This window comes from Marmota monax, unplaced genomic scaffold (genome assembly GCF_021218885.2).
Source record: "Marmota monax isolate L192 unplaced genomic scaffold, Marmota_monax_Labrador192_F-V1.1 WCK01_AAM20220418_F8-fsc00035, whole genome shotgun sequence".
NCBI lineage: Eukaryota > Metazoa > Chordata > Mammalia > Rodentia > Sciuridae > Marmota > Marmota monax.
This window is the reverse complement of record NW_026691961.1, coordinates 9,366,604-9,384,351: the sequence shown is the minus strand read 5'-3', so window position 1 is coordinate 9,384,351 and position 17,748 is coordinate 9,366,604. Positions and strand designations below refer to the sequence as shown.

At 49.4% G+C, this 17,748-nt stretch overlaps 1 protein-coding gene across 14 annotated transcripts in view; it reads right to left on the bottom strand.

The window, feature by feature from the left end:
- Tbc1d24 (TBC1 domain family member 24) overlaps positions 1 to 17,748 on the bottom strand; it is a 29,235-nt gene that overhangs the window by 3,157 nt on the left and 8,330 nt on the right. For 2 of the 14 annotated variants that reach the window (XM_058579127.1, XM_058579122.1), the window contains exons 2-11: positions 14,465 to 14,635; positions 13,020 to 13,751; positions 9,772 to 9,881; positions 7,288 to 8,368; positions 6,673 to 6,690; positions 6,053 to 6,211; positions 5,181 to 5,244; positions 4,721 to 4,816; positions 3,724 to 3,925; positions 1,341 to 2,455 (exon numbers count right to left, since the gene is read on the bottom strand). In XM_058579127.1, the coding sequence (XP_058435110.1) occupies positions 1,974 to 2,455; positions 3,724 to 3,925; positions 4,721 to 4,816; positions 5,181 to 5,244; positions 6,053 to 6,211; positions 6,673 to 6,690; positions 7,288 to 8,252 (1,986 nt within the window). In that variant the 5' untranslated portion in view covers positions 8,253 to 8,368; positions 9,772 to 9,881; positions 13,020 to 13,751; positions 14,465 to 14,635 and the 3' untranslated portion in view covers positions 1,341 to 1,973. Of the gene's footprint in view, positions 1 to 1,340; positions 3,375 to 3,723; positions 3,926 to 4,720; positions 4,817 to 5,180; positions 5,245 to 6,052; positions 6,212 to 6,672; positions 6,691 to 7,287; positions 8,369 to 8,962; positions 9,029 to 9,771; positions 9,882 to 13,019; positions 13,752 to 14,464; positions 14,636 to 17,748 lie in introns of those variants that run through there. The other 12 variants (XM_058579160.1, XM_058579162.1, XM_058579152.1 and 9 more) reach the window with 9 other exon arrangements.

Sequence of the window (17,748 nt, the reverse complement as noted above, 5' to 3'; positions counted from 1 at the left end):
AAATTTAGTCCCCCCCCCCGCTTTTTTTTTTTTAACTGGGGATGGAACTGTGAGGGTGCTTAATCACAGAGCCACATATTTCTTTTGGGATTGGGCTGGTACCAAGGATTGATCTCAGGGGCACTGACCACTGAGCCATGTCCTCAGCCCTATCTTGTATTTTATTTAGACAGAGTCTCACTGAGTTGCTTAGCACCTTGCTTTTGCGGAGGCTAGCTTTGAACTCACAATCCTCATGCCTCAGCCTCCCAAGGCCCTGGGATTATAGGCGTGGCCATCGAGCCTGGTCTGAGCCACCTATTTTGAGACAGGGTTCACCAAGTTGCTTAGGACCTCAATAAATTGCTAACGCTGGTCTTGAACTTGAGATTCTCCTGCCTCAGCCTCCCAAATTGCTGGGATTACAGGTGTGCACTACCATGTCTGCCTTAAAAAACTTTTTCCTTAAGCATTAAAGTCATTTGCTTGGCATTAATGAATGCATTTAATTTAATGAACTGGCTGAGATTAGGTTTAATATTTGTTTTTATATTTAGTTTTTATGTTCATTTTTTCAGTTTTGGGAATTGAACCCAGAGCACTCTACCACCAATATATGTCTCCTTTATATTTTTTATTTTGAGACAGGGTCTCACTCAGTTGCCTAGGTTGGCCTTGAGCTTATTAAAATCCTCCTGCCTTAGCCTCCTCTGGAGTTACTAGGATTATAGGTGTATACCACTACATCTGGCTCGAAATTTGTTTTTAAAATAAGTGTTTAAATATTTCTTAAAAAAATAAAAATTGTGTAATTCTATTCAATTTTGATTTTTGCAATATCAAAAGTTAATAATCAAGAATAAATAATAGAAAACATCAATAAAGTAAATTATGTTCTATTTAGGAATTTTAGTATCAGATAATAATAGTAATAAGAATAAAAAATAATAACCACATCTATCTTTTGGAAGAAATTTTTTGGTAGAGAAGTCAGGAAAAAGGCAGCACTAAATTCAAGGAAAATGAATATTTTGCAATGTACACACAAAGCAAAAAACATATATTATAATGTAGAAATCATGATTAAGTGTTATTTGGTCATCTTGGGCTGGATCTCAGCAAGGCCAAAGCAAGCTGGCCTCTTGGGGCAGCCACATAGAACCAGTTGTTTTTCAGTAAAGCCACCACCCACCACCCTGTCAGGAAGTTTGCAAAGACGCCTACAAAAAATGCTCAGGTTTAGCTTCATCTGTGTTTTTAAAAGCCAGTGACAGTGCCTGGGTGAGGATCCCAAGGTGGCACAGCCCAGGGACTCCCCAGAGACTCATTTAGCTGAAGAAATCAGGCTCAGACCCCTGGAGTTAATGAAACAAAACTGTATTTAATGAACAACAACATCGTAGGTTACAGGCCTGGACAGTGGGGGGCTCAAAAAAAAGGGGGGACAGTAAGGGCTGTGGCACTTTGGGGTAGCAATGTCACTACCTCTTAGCACCTCTCCCCTGAAGAGGGATTCATATGATTCCCCTGTCCAAGAGGGCAGCATGGCAGGAGAACTGCCCCATCTCAAGGTGGGAAACTTGAACTCCAGGTAGTTTATCAGCTTACCCAAAGCCACATAAGGTTCCTGTACTGCTCTTGTACACCATGACCCAGCTCAGAGGCAACATGACTAGACAGGCAAAAGGGGATGAACCCCTCACAGGAAGGGCAAGCATGGTGTTGGAAGAGGCATTAGTGCAGTGCACAGTGACAATGAGAGGTGCTGGCTGCAGCTAGGTGGGACTAGGCATCTATCCTATTTCCCAGGTCTCAATGGCCCAACATCCACTTGGGTCACTGCTTCTCCCCTCTTCTCTCTGGTGTCCAGACCCTCAGGACTGGCTGAGGGAGTTCACAGGGCAGAATTGGAGGGCACAGGGAGGTATACTCCCTGTAGTGCTCAGAGAGAGGTATTCCCTTGGCACCTGCCATGCACAAGGCCAGCACAGGGCTCAGGCAGTGCAGGTGCCCAGGGGCCTGAAGGATCTAAGAGGAGGGGGCAGCACACAGAAAACCATGACATGTGGCCAGCCACAGTGCCAGGAGAGGCATATAGAGAACGGATGTAGTAGGCAGAGAAGTCCAGGAGGTGTTATGTGGGCAGGACCTAGGGAAGTGCAGGGCCCAATAAAGAGAAGTAGGCAGGGCAGGACTGAGGCAAGCATCCATGCTGAGGGGTCTGAGTTTGACCCTGGCCTGGCGGCCATTGTGACAAAAGAGAAAAACAGGATGACTGCAGAGACTGTGGGAGGCTCAAGGAGGCCACGGAGATGGAAAGAGGAGGGCTGAGAAGCCACAGCAAGTCCAGGCATCTCTGGGCAGGCCTCTGGAAATGGCACTGGCTGTTTGGGAGGTTGATCAAAGAAAGTCCCTTCTGGGGCCACCTCTTCAGGTGGACTTGCAGCAAGGAAAGGCCCACCAAGAGCTTCAGGCTCTGCAGAAATACAAGGACATGTCACGTTCCCTCCAGCCCCCACCCCACCGGCCTTTGACCCTCTCTAGGGGAATAGGGGAGCAATGGGTCTCAGCACAAATCCTGCCCTCCGCTTTCCCACTCTACAGTAGCAAATGTAGCCCAGCAAAGTCTCAGAGTGGAGATACTGCTGGAGAGGAGACCCCCAGGGAAGGAGGGACTTGACCAGAGGCCTGGGGAGATGCTCTTGGGGAGGGAAGTGGGATCCTACCGGGGAACAGTGCCAAGGGCACCTGTTCTCAGGACCAATCCTTGGGAGACATCAGGTCCCCTCCAGAGGGGAGTGACACCTTGCAGCACCAGTAGGGGGCACCACAGCTACACACTTGGTGGAAGGTTCCTCTGTCTTTCCATCCCCCTCATCAGGGCCTGAAGCCCCAGTGGCAGCAAGATGTAGATCCCCAACCTATATAGCCTTGGGCAGATTCCTCCACAGAGAGCCATGGCCTTCAATTGGGAAGGAGTGTGCCTTCTATGCAAGCACTGTGCTGGCCTGAGCCCCCTGAGCTCTAACCCAGAGGCAGGTGGGATCAGGGGGCCTCTTCCAAGTAGAAGGAGCAGCTAGTCCAAGCAGGCTTGGCCAGGCTTGGCCATGGTAATCCAGCTGCAGGCCAATACTGCTTACCACCTAGGGGCGGGTTTCACTCCCTGCTCCTGGAAGAGGTGACCCAGCCTCTACCCCACCACCCCACAGAGGCAGCTCAGTCACCATCAGCGCAGGCCCATCACTGGGTATCAGGGTCTTGGAAGCCCCAGGCCTCCACAGCAGCGATGAGGAAGTTCTCTGAGCAGAGGGGCTGGTTGTTGAAAGTGTCGCAGTGTCCCGTGCGGCCCCGGTTCAGGTCCCCGTCGATGTAGAGCGCCTGGCCACCCCCTCCCCCTACAGGGTGCTCATGTCAGTAGCAGCCTCTCTGTCCCCACCCACAACCCATCAGCACTGCCCTTGAGGTATCTCTGCCTAGACTGGGCAACCTCAGAAGTCCTTGCCAGAGGCCTCTCTAAAGCCTCTGGCAAGTGGTCCCTTTAGGCCTTGCCCAGCATGTGCAAGGCCCAGCATCACAAAAATAAATGCATAGGTACATAAAACCACAGGCTGACCTTTGAACCTCCACAGTACCCTGGGCCTGGCTGTCCAGGTAGACCCCTGCTTCCTAGTCTATTTATCCCAATCCTCACTCACAATCCTCCATGCCCTCCCCCCAGGGTAGGTGGAAGAAGTGGGTTCCTACCGATGATGAGGCAGTCAGTGCCCCCAGCCATGAACATGGACTCAGTCTTGGAGGGCAGGTTGAAGTGCCGAGCTGCCAGGAATGGTGAGAGTCGGTCAGCTGGGTCTGAACAGCTGGAGTGGGAGGATGTGCAGGGTACCGGCTTGATAAGCTCTGGGTGCTTGATGACTACCCACTCGTAACGCTGCACCTCTGGCTGCAGCTGAGGGTGAATGGGCATGAGTTACTGGCATGCAGTGCCCCAGTGAGCCCCTTCTGTCCTCCAAAACCAAGGCCCATCTCCATTCCATAGCTTGGCTGTGAGCCAGGGGCTGAAGAAATGACAACACACAAGCAGATGAGGTCCCACTTGCTCATAGGCACTTGATAGCGTGATCAAAACCCAGAAGTTGTGCTAGGCAGTGGCACACACCTCTAATCCCAGTGACCTATGAGGCTCACAGGAAGATCACATGTTCAAGGCCTGCCTCAGCAATTTAATGAGGCCCTAATTAACTTACTGAGACCCTGTCTAAAAATAAAAAATAAAAAAGGGCTGGGGATGTAGCTCAGTGTAACTCTGGGCTCAATCCCCAGTACTGGGAAAAAGAAAAAAATCATTTATAGCTAGGTGCAGTGGCATTTGCTTATAATCTCAGTGACTCAGGAGGCTAAGGCAAGAGGGTTGCAAGTTCAAAGCAAGGCTTTGCATCTTAGTGAGATTCTGTTTCAAAATATAAAATAGAAAGGGCAGGTATCTGGCTCAGTGGTAGAGCACTTTGGGTTCAATCCCCAGTACCAAAAAAAAAAAAAAAAAAAAAGCAGAAGGAAAATATCCTGTAGGGTAACTGCTGTAGTGAAATGAAACTTGATCATGTGAGCTGGGGTACCAGGGCAAGGGCCTGCCAACTCCTGAGCTCCCCCTGGGAGTTTTGGTGAGGCTGAGGGACTGGGAACAACCCTGGCCCAGGGTGACTGCTGGGCCTACACGGGGGGCCCTGGGCTCAGCCCCACTCACCCTAAATACAAAGCACTCTCCAGTTCCGAAGAAGGACAGTTTGCCTCCATACTTGTTTCTCTCACTCCAGTCTGTTGATAGATAAGCTCCACACACCTGAGGAAGAAGGTCAGGCTACCCCAGGAAGGTTCCCTTGTTCAGGCCTACTGAGGTACCAAGTCACAGGCCCCAGCAGGGCATGCAGTGTGTCACAGTCCCCCCACCCACCCACCCACACCAAGTGCAAAAGGGATGTGGAGAGGGCTAAGTTTTGAAAAATGCACCCTTCCACACCACAGGTTGAAGCTGGCCATGGGGTGGATGCCTCTGGGACATTTCCATCTCCCTTAGTGGCCCTCAAGCACAGGATGAGCTCCATGCATAGGACACATCCACATTTGGATTTTGGTATCCCTGGGAGATGCAGCCTCTCCCAGGTTCATCAGAGTCCAGGTCCCAGACTCCCTTGGGTCCTCCTCACCTCCTTCTGTGTGGTCTTGATGAGCAGGAGGGTAGGTTCGTGTCCCTCACAGTGGAAATAGAACCTGGGGGCAGAGACCACAGATGCTACTCTGCTGCCCTCCCCACTGTCTCCTGCCAGCCTCTGCTGACTCTTAGCCCAGGCTGTCAGGGGTGCTAAGGATCTGGCAATGTCCTCATCAGGTGCTCTTCTCACCTGGCCTTTTTCGGACATTCTGGGCTGTCTACCCCAGTTGGATGGAAGAGAAGCCTCATAGCAGATGGCCCCCTGAGGGCAGAGCCCAGAGCCAGGTGCTACAGGGAAGCAAGAACCAGAGGAACAGGTCCTCACTGTAGGAAAGCTGGGCACATCCTCAGGGGCTGGGCATGTGGGGCGACCCACAGCTTCCAGTGTGGTGCACAGTGCTCGGCTGGTATGCTTGGTGGGGGTTGGGCAAAGTAGCTCCAGCTATGCCAAAATGCTTATATGGCTGCAGACAGGGCCTGGGGTGAAAGCTAGGCCAGATCTGCCCAAATCACCCAGCCAGGTCTCTTGTGACACCAGCTAGAGTTTCTGAGGCTACCTGCCATCTGAGACTTGAGGTGCTGAATACCAGCCAAACCTGGCTGAGGTTTTTTGGTGGTAGTGTGCTTGGGGAAACCCCCTATCAGAGCAATGCACAGGACCCTAAGCTATGGCCTAGGAGGCAGTGATCTCCAAAGTGTGGGTAGCCTGGAAATGACAAAAGTTCAGACAAGGGGCTTCTGATTCTTGGAGCCCACAGGAAGAGGTAGGGCCTTACCAGGGGCTCAGGTGCAAAGGCTTTTCCAACCACCCCTATGAACTCCTGGAAATCATGGCAGGACATACCCAGGGCACCAAGAGGGCCTCACCTGCTTAGACTGTACCCATGCTGCAATGAGGAGAAAAGTAGAAGGGGCTGGCAAAGGGCAAACCGTTCAGGGACCCAAGACCAGATATCTCTCATCTCCTTCACGCTGACAATCTCAGAGCGGAAGTTCTCTGCATGGACGGCCAGGTGCACAAACTGCCTGGGGAGAGCAGAAAATGTCAGAGCCTGCAGTGACCTGACTGTATTCCCACCCAGGTCTCAGAGCTACTCTTTGTAACCAAGCCCAGAGGGGACATCTCATCTACTCAACCAGGTGTACTGCCTGATTCTAGGGCCTGGATACAAAGAATGGGGCACAGCTGTTCCCAAAAGCCCCACCTCCCACCTTCTAAAGGGGCAGAGTGCCCATACTGGGGGTGTCAAAAGCACCTTTTCTCTAAGAAATCAGGACAGAAGGACAAAGTTGCAGGGCCAGCCAAGTACCAGCAGATGGCACAACTGAGGTAGACAGACAGACAGATTGTGCCTGAGTGTCAGGCTGAGGAAGTGGAAGCTGGTTCATAAGAACCAGCCAGGCCCTGGGAAATAGCAAGAGTTGGTTCAGAGCTGGCTGCCAAAAAGGTGGAGAAGTCAGGCACTGAGGTGTGCTTTTAGACCTACCTTTTAGAAAGTGAGACACTGAAAAACAGGAGGAAGCAATGGACATGGAGAAGAAAAAAGAAAATAAAACAGACAAGAAGAGGTTAGTGGCAGATACCAATCTCAGGGTGTGCCTTTTTCTGGCCCAGGAGAAAGAAAACTACATGCAACAGTCACCCATGGCATAATCCCAGTGTCAGCTGCTGAACACCGTGACCCTTCCCAACCCTGCTCCCCAGGAGCTACACTCAGGGCAGGGAGACCACATCAGCAGCCATGAGAACAACCAGCCATGAAGCTGCTCTTACATGACCGCTGAGAGGCCAGCCTGGCCCCTATGGACTTTCTGACCCTCTGTTGCTGTCTAGCTTCCATCTCAGCCATTGACTTTAGTCCCTGAGGACAGGCCCTGGCATGTCTTGCTGTGACAGTAACTAGGAAGGCTCTTCCTGCTTTTTAGTGTCTTTCTACCCATATGTGTACACATGGACAGACCAAGACTGATAGAATAAGCTCAGGCTCAGACTTCCAGGATATAATCCACCAGAACCCCCACTCTTGCCTGGGTCCCTTGCAGCCTGCCAGAGGCCACACACACACACAACACACACACACACACAGCCTGGGGCTGCTTACCTCTTCTGCTTGACCGTGATACCTTTCTGCTTCAGTGCTTTCTCATTGGCCATCTGCAGGAGTTGGATCTCCTTGCGGGAGAAGAGACGGATGGCAAATGCTTTCTCTAGCAGCTTCTCAGGGGACACTGTCTTAGCAATATCCTTGACAAACATGCGGATGTCCTGCTTTACATTGTCTGACTCAAAAGGCTGACCAGCTCTCACCTTGTGAAAGAACTTGAGGATGGCCAGAGCGACGCGGTATAACACCTTGTAGCCTTCCACCAGGAAGACATCAAAGACACGGGCAAAGTAGTTGAGGGGCAGCTCTCCAAACAGCCAGCGCTGCCAGTCAGAGTAGACCTGCAGGACATCCTCTGACACAGCCACCATCAGCTTGTGGGCCGCCTGGCAGTACTTGTTTACCAGGTCCCCAAATGTCATACAGGATGACTCAAAGGCCAGGAAACTCTGGTCAATTAGCTTCTTGCTGGGGTCATTGCAAGCCAGGATGCGGCAGGCTTTCTCGAAGCATTCAGCCTCATCAATGCTGTAGTGAAGTAGCAGGGCCACTACAGCTGGCAGGGCAGGGCAGAAGGAGATGTCAGGGAACTGGTTGGCAATGCACAGGAGGATTTTGCGCACGGCACCCTCGCCCCGAGCATTCAGGCAATAGTTGGGCACCTGGGTGTTGTCCACAAACTCTGGCAGGGGCAGGCTACTGCTGCTGTGCTTGCCCACAATTTTGCCCACAATGTCACTGTACACACTGGCGTCAGGTGTGACTGTGCGGCAGGGGATGTCCCGGATCAGACGCTGGTACACCTTTCCCCTCAGGGCGTGGCTCTGAGCCCAGTATCCCTGGCGTGCCAGCTGCTTTAGCTCCTGCAGCTCAGTGCAGCTTAGTTCCTTTGGCCCCAGGTCCTGGATTGCAGCATCCATTTTGTCTCTGTCCACAAAGCAGTTGTACCCTGGGGAATCCATGGTGTTGGTATGCCAGGGAGAAGGGCCCCAGGCTGCCAGGATGGGCGTAAAGAGTAGCTAGATCCTCCAGACCCCTCTATAGAGTTTGCTTGCTAACCTGTCTGCCATCCCACACCCTGTAGAATTAAAAAATATTTTTAGTACATGTGTTTGAAAAAGTTTGAAAAATTTTTAAAATAACTTTTTTGTCCAATACACTTTTTGCCCAGCTACTCAGGAAGCTGAAGCAGGAGGATGGCAAATTTGAGGCAAGCCTGGGCAACTTAATAAGACCCTGTCTCAAAACAGGCTGGGAAGGGGGTGGGATATAGCTCAGTTGGTAGAGTGCTTGCCTTGCATGTACAAGGCCCTGGGTTCTATCCCTAGAACATACAAAAAAAAAACAAAAAACAAAACAAACAAAAAAAAAAACCAAAACAAACAAACAAAAAAAACTCAACAGGTTGGGCTTGTAGCTCAGTGGCAGAATGCTTATCTAGCCTGTGCAAGGATCTGGGCTCAATCCCCAATACTGAAAAAAACATTGTTTTTCTGTTTTAATGTTTCTACAAAGTACTAGAAGGGCCTCCATTTAAGATAAATAGCTGTTCTGGATGTGGTGGCACATGCCTATAATCCCAGCAACTCAGGAGTCTGAGGCAGGAGGATTCTAAGTTCAAGACCAGCCTTAGCAACTTAGCAAGGCCCTAAGCAGCTTAGTTAAACCTTACCTTAAACTTAAAAAAAAAAAAGGGCTTGGGATGTGGCTCAGTGGTTAAGCGCCCCTGGGTTCATTCCTAGTACCAAAAAAAAAGAAAAAGAAAAAGAGAGATAAATGACTCTTCTGAGAAATCATTATGAACTTTGGAATATATCTTATTTTCACAGAGCTCAGGTGTTACTGGAATGGGCTACACAGGTTTGGAGTAATGAGAAGCTAGGGACAGGGTCCCTGGAAGGGGTTTAGAGACCAACTGTGCTAAAAACAGTTGGACCTCTCCTCAGGAGGTCCACTCAGGCTCTCAAACACCCCGTCCTGAGGCCTGGGATCTTCCAAAAAGGAGCCAAGGGCCAGGAAGAGTCTGTGAGCAACTCCTTCTTTCAGCCCTTGGAGGCAAAGGCTGTGCACTGAGGACCTGCGCCTGCTCTGCCTTACCTGGCCTGGGATGGAATTCTGAAGCCAGCTCTTAACTTTGATATTGTCAACTTGGAAGGTACATTCTGCAGGCAACTCCAGACAGAATCACTGGGGGGTGGGGGTGTGTGCTGAGTAATAAATGGAAGGTGACCCAGCTTCAAAATCAGACTTCTGGGGACAAAGGATGGAGTCTCAGAAGCTTCAGTGCCATCTCTCCATGATGCTGCTGCTGTTCTTCACACACACATAAGAAACAGGGGAGCTGAGCCTCAACAGGAGGTTCTAAATAGCCACCTACAACAGCCAGTCTTCTGCTTCAGGTCCCACACTCACCAAAGCTCTGCCAAAGCTACTCTCCTGGACACAAAGGCATAATATCTGCCTACATAAAATCAGACTAACCTGTCTGCCTGGGACAGCACAAGTGTCTGAAGATGTCAAAGGGATAAGCTTCAGTGAGATTTGGCAAATGACTACATCACTCCAGGTTCTCTTGCTTCTAGAAGATTCATCTAAAAACAGGAAAAGCAAATACTACTTTATTAAAACACCGAATGAAAATTAAGAACTATAATGCAAAACCAAATGGGCAATACTGTTTTGAGAAAATGCCTGGGGGAGGCTTTCATTTTTGTGTGTGGTAAACACACACAAAAATTGCCGTTTTAACCACTGGTGAGTGTACAGTTTAGTGGTGTTAACTACCTTCACACAGCTGCACAACCAGTGTCACATTCAACTCCAGAAACTCCCCTGATTAAACACAGACTCCCTCCCCCATGCCCTGACATCCCCCATTCTACTTTCTGTCTCCAAGAATTCAGTTGCTCTAGGTGCCTCACAGGAATGAATCATCCAATATTTATACTTTTACGACTAGCTTATTTTACTTAGCTAGATGTCCTCAAGGTTCATCTCTGTTTTAGTACATACCAGAATAAAGGCTCAATAATATTTTGTCATATGGACAGACCACTTTGTTTACTCATTCATCTGTGGATAGACACTTAGGTTGCTTTTACCTTTTGGCTATTGTGAATACTACTACCATGGACTTGGGTGTACAAATATCTGCTGAGTCCCTGCTTTTAGTCTTTAAGGTCTATACCCATTGATATGTTTTTAGAGGGGCTTCCCCATAGAAAAAATTAATTAAAACAAGTTTTTCTGACAAAAACACTAAAATATAAAAGTGATTTTAATATGTCCCATTGGAAAACCATGTTCACAGTAAGATTAGGCTTGTGTCACAACCTGTACCCTCTTCTTAATAAGGACACCCCTTAAAAGTAGTTGTGGAGTTTGCTCTGTCTTGGGAGTAGCAGCAGCAAGGGTCCCTTCTTCCTCTGCTCAGAAGGCTATGCCCCAGGCCACCTGCACACCCACAGCCACAGTCAGGCCACACTCCACAATCTCCCATGTCTGAGTTATCTATGTACTCTAGAGCCTAAGCTCACAAACACTGGAATAACCCCAGGCCTATCCTGTCTGGGTGAAAAGAACCAGGTCCTTCTGACAGCAATAAACATGTTTATAAAGAGAGGGGCAGAACAGCGCCTTCAATTGCCTGGCCCCAGACCTAGGTTGAATATTAAACTGAAAACTCCAGAAGTGATCTCTATACTTGGCAGAGAGTTCTTTTAGCAAGTTGCAGATGCAGAGTGGTGAGCTGCAGCAAGAAGTCCAGGATCACACTGGATCAGAGGGACACAGAGGCAATGAGCCCCCATTCCATGTCCCTTCCTTCTCCCCACATCTGACTCAAAAGGAAAACATGATGCTTCTAGGCCCCAGCAACCAGGTTCCCAATGACCTCCTCAAGGCAGCTATTTTTTTTTAGTTGTTGATAGACCTTTATTTTATTTATTTATATGTGGTGCTGAGACTCGACCCAGTGCCTCACACATGCCAGGCAAGTATGCTACCATTGAGCCACAACCCAAGCCCCCTCAAGGCAACTATTAAAGACAAGTATCTTCCTTTGGTTTCAAACAAAATGAAACATTTTATTAGGTAAGTGATATATGAAAGCAGAATCATAATCACAAAAGGTTAGGTAAGACCAGATTATAGAGTTCTGTTTAAATTACCTCTCTAGTTCTATCCTCCTTCTATGGAACGAGAACAACCAACACTTTGGTATACAGCTTTCAAAACTAACTTCCTTCCTTCCTTTCTTTTTTGTACTGGGGATTAAACGCAGGAGTATTTCACCACTGAGCTACATCTTCAGCCTTTTTTAAAAAAGACAGGGGGCTGGGGTTGTAGCTCAGTGGCAGAGTATTTTCCTCACACATGTGAGGCACTGGGCTCGATTCTCAGCGCCACACTAAAAAAATTAAAAAAAAAAAAATAAAGTTATTGTGTTCACCTACAACTAAAAATATATATATATATATTTTTTTTTAATATTTTTTTTTTAGTTATCAGTGGACACAACATCTTTGTATGTGGTGCTGAGGATCGAACCCGGGCCGCACGCATGCCAGGCGAGCGTGCTACCGCTTGAGCCACATCCCCAGCCCGCAAAACCTTTTTCTTACATATTCACATGCATACAATTAAAACTGAGTTAGCCAGGTACAGCGGCACAAGGCTGTAATCCCAGCAACTCACAAGGCTGAGGCAGGAGGATCACAGGTTCCAGGTCAGCTTCAACAACTTAGCAAGACACTGTCTCAAAATATAAAAAAATAAAAATGGCTGGAGATGTAGTTCAGTGGTCAAGTGCCCCTGGATTCAATCACCAGCATCACAAAAACATACACACACAAAAACCAAAGTTAAAATTCCCGCTGCCCCCCTCCCCCCCGTACTGAGGATTGAACCCAGGAACTTTTTCTCCCCTCAGCCTCCTGAGTAGCAAGGATTACAGGTGTGTGCCATCTTGCCTGGTTGAGTTAGATCTTTCTTAAACTGGTCACTGGGACAGGGAAATAAGGGGAGGTAGGAAACTCATCAACAACATAAAATGAGCCTGGCTTGCACACCCACACTTTGTGGAGCTTTTTTGTTTGTTTGTTTGTTTGTTTAGTGGTGCTGGGATTGAACTCAGGGACTTACACATGCTAATCATATGCGCTACCACTGAGCTACACCCCCCAGCCCAACAAGGTGAATCTTTATAGCTACAGTGACTCTTTCCCTGTTGGTCCACCAGCTGGACTGCTGCTGTTACACAACATTACATGCTTATTTCCCTAGCTCCTGACAAAGGTGCCATACCCAGCATTCACCCTGGTGGCCAGGGAGAGAGAAGGGAAGCAGAAGCTAAAGAATGGGCCATCTGTGCAGGTAAACAGGTCTGGTTGCAAAGTTCACCTCTGACATTTATTTGCTTAAGCCCTGCATCTTCCTTATATTGCAGTGGCCTAATCTGTAAAATAGAGCTAATAAATAACATTGACCCCACAAAAGTTTTTGTTTCTAGGCAAAACCTGTGGGTTGAGTTTTGCCTCTGGGCTCACTAAGGTACAGGTGATGTTGGAGTGACACAGCAAAAACAATGCATCCTCCTATGCCCCCATGCTTGGGCAGCCCAGGATAGACAGCCAGGCTGTTGGACACACAGTAGTGCGGGGCTCTGCATAGGCACCACTGGCTATTATATGATTTTCTTGGCCACCATAGGGCAGAGAGTAGTTTCTCACCTGAAACACCCCTCCTCAAGTTCACAGCAGGGGTCTCCCAGGGCTGGGTCTCCAGGTAGCAGCTCCGGCCAGCCCCAGCTGTCTGCAGCTTCCTGAGCTTGGAATGGTAGAAGCACTGCCTTTGTCCTTAGCTTTGGGCCTCACTGGCAGTTCCAGGAAAGTAAGAAAAGTTCCACTTGACACCCTGTGAGACTGGGAGCTAGAGTAGTGTCAGTTTCTGACTGTGGGGGCTCCCCACAGAGTATCTGCGTGGCAATGGCAACTTTACAAAGGGTCTGCAGTTTGGATACCTCCTGAGAAATGACATATGAGCCACAGAGATAAGGAGGCAGCCAGGAAAAAAGCCATGGAAAGGGTTCTGGGGATAGCTAAAAAGGCTTCTGTCAAGGCCAGAAGGCAGGAAGGAGCTCCAGGGAGAGAACAATGCAGCTGGCAGGGCAGCCAAGAGCAGGGAGACTGTGCTCAGGGACTGGGCATGCAGAGGAGGAGTCCGGGTTTTACTCTAAGCCCAATGGGAAGCAGAGAAGGGTATGATCCATCTGATGTTTTTGTTGTGAGGATTAACTAGGACTGTTTATAGAAAGCACTCTGCCAGTGTGGCACACCAGGGCCGCTCTGATGTTTCCAGGGCTTTCCCACTGTAACTGCTCCTCAGGGTCCAGGCCTGGCACTCAGCAGATGCTCAGGAGTGTCCAGGAGTGATGCCCCAGTGGGCCAATGCTGGGGTCAATCCTGTAGAGGGTGCAGCATGGGAGTCAGTTGCGCAGCTCTCCCACAGGCCAGGTACAGATCCCAAGCTTGAGTCTGATGATGGTTCCCCCCAGGTACCTCTTTCAATTGCTACACTTTCCTTTCCTGCCATGCACTTCCTCTTTCCCCACCCTGTAAGCCTCCTCAGTGACACTCATGGTCTTTTCCTCATCAACATGGTGCCTATTTGATAGTTCAGGATACCTGAAGATGGGAAGCAAGTGTTTGTGCGTGTGTGTGTGTGTGTGTGTGTGTGTGTTACTGGGGATAAAACCAAGGGCCTTGCACATGCAAGGAAAGCACTTTGCCACTGAGCTAAATCCTCAGCCCTTCAAGTGTTTCTTAAAAAGGAAAAAAAAGGTAGGTGGAAACAAAGTGCTTTTGATTTCCACAAAATGTTATATTGCTACATCAGGTGATTTCTCCAGGTGATGCTCCCAACCAGTGATCCACTGTGTCCTTTGGGTCCGCCAAGGGTGAGGCCAAAGGCTTAAGGGCCCCTTAAATATCTCCAGGCTCACAGCCACATGGCTAGGCTTCTCTAGAGAGGAGCATTCCTATGAGATACTTCTGCCACGAACCCCCCACAGCAGCCTCAAATAATCCCCAGATCTTTCCTCCACAACAAACCCCCTACAGAAGTTAGGGCAGGAAGGAGGAAAAATGGATGTGGGAGAAAGGACAAGCCTTATTACCAACAGTGGTGCGGAAGATTCCCAGGACCAAGGCTGGTGCCTCTGTGCGAGTAGACTACCCCCCATCTCTGGAAGCTGCAGAACAAATTTCACCGCTGCTGGCCATACAGTCACTTGGCTTCATGGTCCACCTCTAACTGTGAGTTCAGCTGGATGGTTCAGGTATTTGCTCTAATTCACAGATGAGGAAAGTGGGATTCAGACAAGTACTGGAGGATCCTCTTGCACAGGAAGGATGACCCTAGTCTGCTGAACCCTCTAGGGTCCAGGAGCCCTCCCCACAGTTGCCAATTCCCTCTGAGGTACAGGTCACCCTATATGATCAGTGTTCTCCTTGGCAAATTCAGGATCCATTTCTCAATACCATAAAGCTGTCCCAAAACACTGCTTCAGAATCCAGGGAGTCATGAGAACTCTGCATTTCTCACCTCTTACGTAGAGATCATGACTTTCCCAGACAGTTGGATTTGAAAACAAACTCTCATGTGACAAAAAGAGAACCACAGAGTTAGCCTTGGTGACTACATCTTAATACTCATCAACACTGGGAGCTAAACCTCCCTTCCTGGCTCTCTCTCCCATTTCTGGTCACTGGACAGAGGGGTCAGCAACAATCATGGCTCTCTTTGCCCCAGACTTATTCATTCCACAAACATTTAGTGAGCTACCTCTTTCATGATGGGCCCTGAGGGGAAAGTGAAGGTGCTCTAGAGGACACACACAATCACAACTGATGCAGGAAATGCTGGAAGTGGCCAGGCAGGGTACTGGGGAACATCTAGAATGGATGCTGACTAGCACTTGAGCTATAGAAGAGTGATGGTACCCAAGTTCATAAAGATGGAGGGTGATTCTGGAATGGGTTGCATGGAGCACCAAGGGACAGCACTGTAGGAGAAGTGGGAGAGGCAAGGGCAAGCTGGAGGACTGGGTGGGTGGTACTGAGTGGCTGAAGGTGGGAGAGGAAGGAGGCAGTATCCTCACGCAAGGGGCACAAAGAAAGGAGAAGCAGAACATGACACCTCAGAAAAATTCAGAAATACCCTCCTGGAGGCTGTGGAGAAGTGGGATTGGAGAAAGGTAGACAGAATCCAGCTAAGACATAGGGGGCTGACATACCTGGGCAGGCACATATATGGTGGGCCCTAGAGTCTGGATAGGAGTGGATTCAGGCAGACAGAACAGCCTGATGGTGGGGGCAGGGACCAGGTCACTCAAGGGCTCTAGGCTAAAGGGCAAGCAGTAAACACAGAACTCCAGCCCAGGGAAACTCTACTTTGGAGTATTAAGTACCAGCATTTTTTTGTTTTAACAATAACAGGGATTGAGCCTAGGGGTGCTCTGCCACTAAGCTACATCTCCAGCCCCCCAGGCCCTGGTATGGGAAAATCAAATCAGGATCTTAAGCATGTTAGACAAGTCCTCTACCACTGAGCTACATCCTAGCTCCTATTTTATTTTTTTAATTTTGAGACAGGGTCTTGCAAAGTTGCTCAGGCTGACCCTCAACTTGTGATCCTCTTGCCTCAGCCTCCTGAGTAGTTGGGATGTACCACTGGGGCCTGGCTAAGTACCAGTTTCAATGAGACGCTTTTTAAGCAAACACCAGAGCTGCTCAGTTGACCTCACAGCATTGGATCTCGTGCAGCTCACTGCAGTGGTCCTACACACACCCAGACGCTGAACCAGACAGGCACTCAGCTCACTAGAACTCCAGTTTGAGGAGTTAGCACCCTAGGCCTGGGTCCCTACCCAACACTTTGACCACAGGAACAAGCTGACCAGGACCCAGCATGTGGCCCTGCTGAACCTTAGTCACTGTGTCACCGAGCAGGGAGGGGTATTAGCTGCCACTCTGTTCAGTGCTTCCTCTATAGCCTGAGCAATCCCCTCGTGCATTCTGGGGAAGAAGAGGGATGACAGGATGAGAACAGGAGAGGAAGTGAGGCTGGGGGTCTAGCCTAAGCATGTGGGGAATCTGTATGCCCAGAAGATGCCATGGGAACAACAAAAATTAGGGGCACCCTTGCCAGTGGAGACTCCACATAAGAAATGTGCGCTCCTTTCAGGCAGGTTCCCCTAATGGAATTCAAAGCATGTACATGTTCCACACAGCCCCTCAACCTTGTTGAACACTGTGGGCAGGAAAAACAAAAAGAGCCCATGGAGGGTAGTCTCTGGACAGCTAAGGAGATGCAGAGGAACCCACCAGTGCCTCACATCCTGTCTGGTACTGATCACACCTCCTAGGCCAGAGAACCACAGAGCTGACAAGCCTCATTCCAGCCCTGAGGTGTGCCCTATGGAGATGAGGAAAACACACCTTTAAGTGTTTGCTGTCTGAAAAGGAGATGCTCAGGCTGCCAGGGATGCCCCCAGCAGTGGGCCAGGTGAGAAATGGTGGAGGAGGGCATATTTGATGGCTGAAAGGAGAGGTACCAGGCAGGTGGGAAAGCTTGGAAGGGTGTCTGGGGAGGCAGCAGGTGGGAAAGAAGGTGGTGGTGGGGAATATCCCATCCACTCTGAGGCAGGGAGGAAGAAGAGGGCTGAAGGAACATATTGGATAGCCAGAAGGGGCCATGGCAGGGGTATAGGTGTGAAAGCAGACCTGGAGCAGGACACAGAACAAATGGCAGGGAAGAGGAAGAGGGCAGAGGTGGCTGCTAGCACTTAAGGGCAGGTAGGGAGTGGCCTCCTTTTCCCCCCACAGTGCTGGAGATTGAACCCAGGGTTTCACACTTGCCTTGAGCTACATCTCCAGCCCAGGAGTATCCCTCTTTTTTTTTTTTAATATTTATTTATTTTTTTAGTTTTCGGCAGACACAACATCTTTGTTTGTATGTGGTGCTGAGGATCGAACCCGGGCCGCACACATGCCAGGCGAGCGCGCTACCGCTTGAGCCACATCCCCAGCCCGGAGTATCCCTCTTGATGCAGGGATGAACCCAGTCCCATTTCATCACAAGGTCCCCTTCCTCCCACCCACCCAGGAGAGGCCAGGGATAAACCTCCAGAAGCACAGACCACCTCAAGACATTGTCAGTAATCCTGGGCAGAGCCTCAGGGTAGGGTGGACACTAGTCCTTCCCCCAGGCCTCATCTCTGGGACAGAACAGGACAGGGCAGAGCAGAGTGGGCCTAGAAAGGGGCCCACTGGCTTAATCCATCCACCCTACTACACCCATTCTTTCCAGACCTTCCCTCTTTTTTTTTTTTGATACCAGAGGTTAAACCCAGGGATACTTTACCACTGACCTATATCTCCAACCTTTATAATATTATTT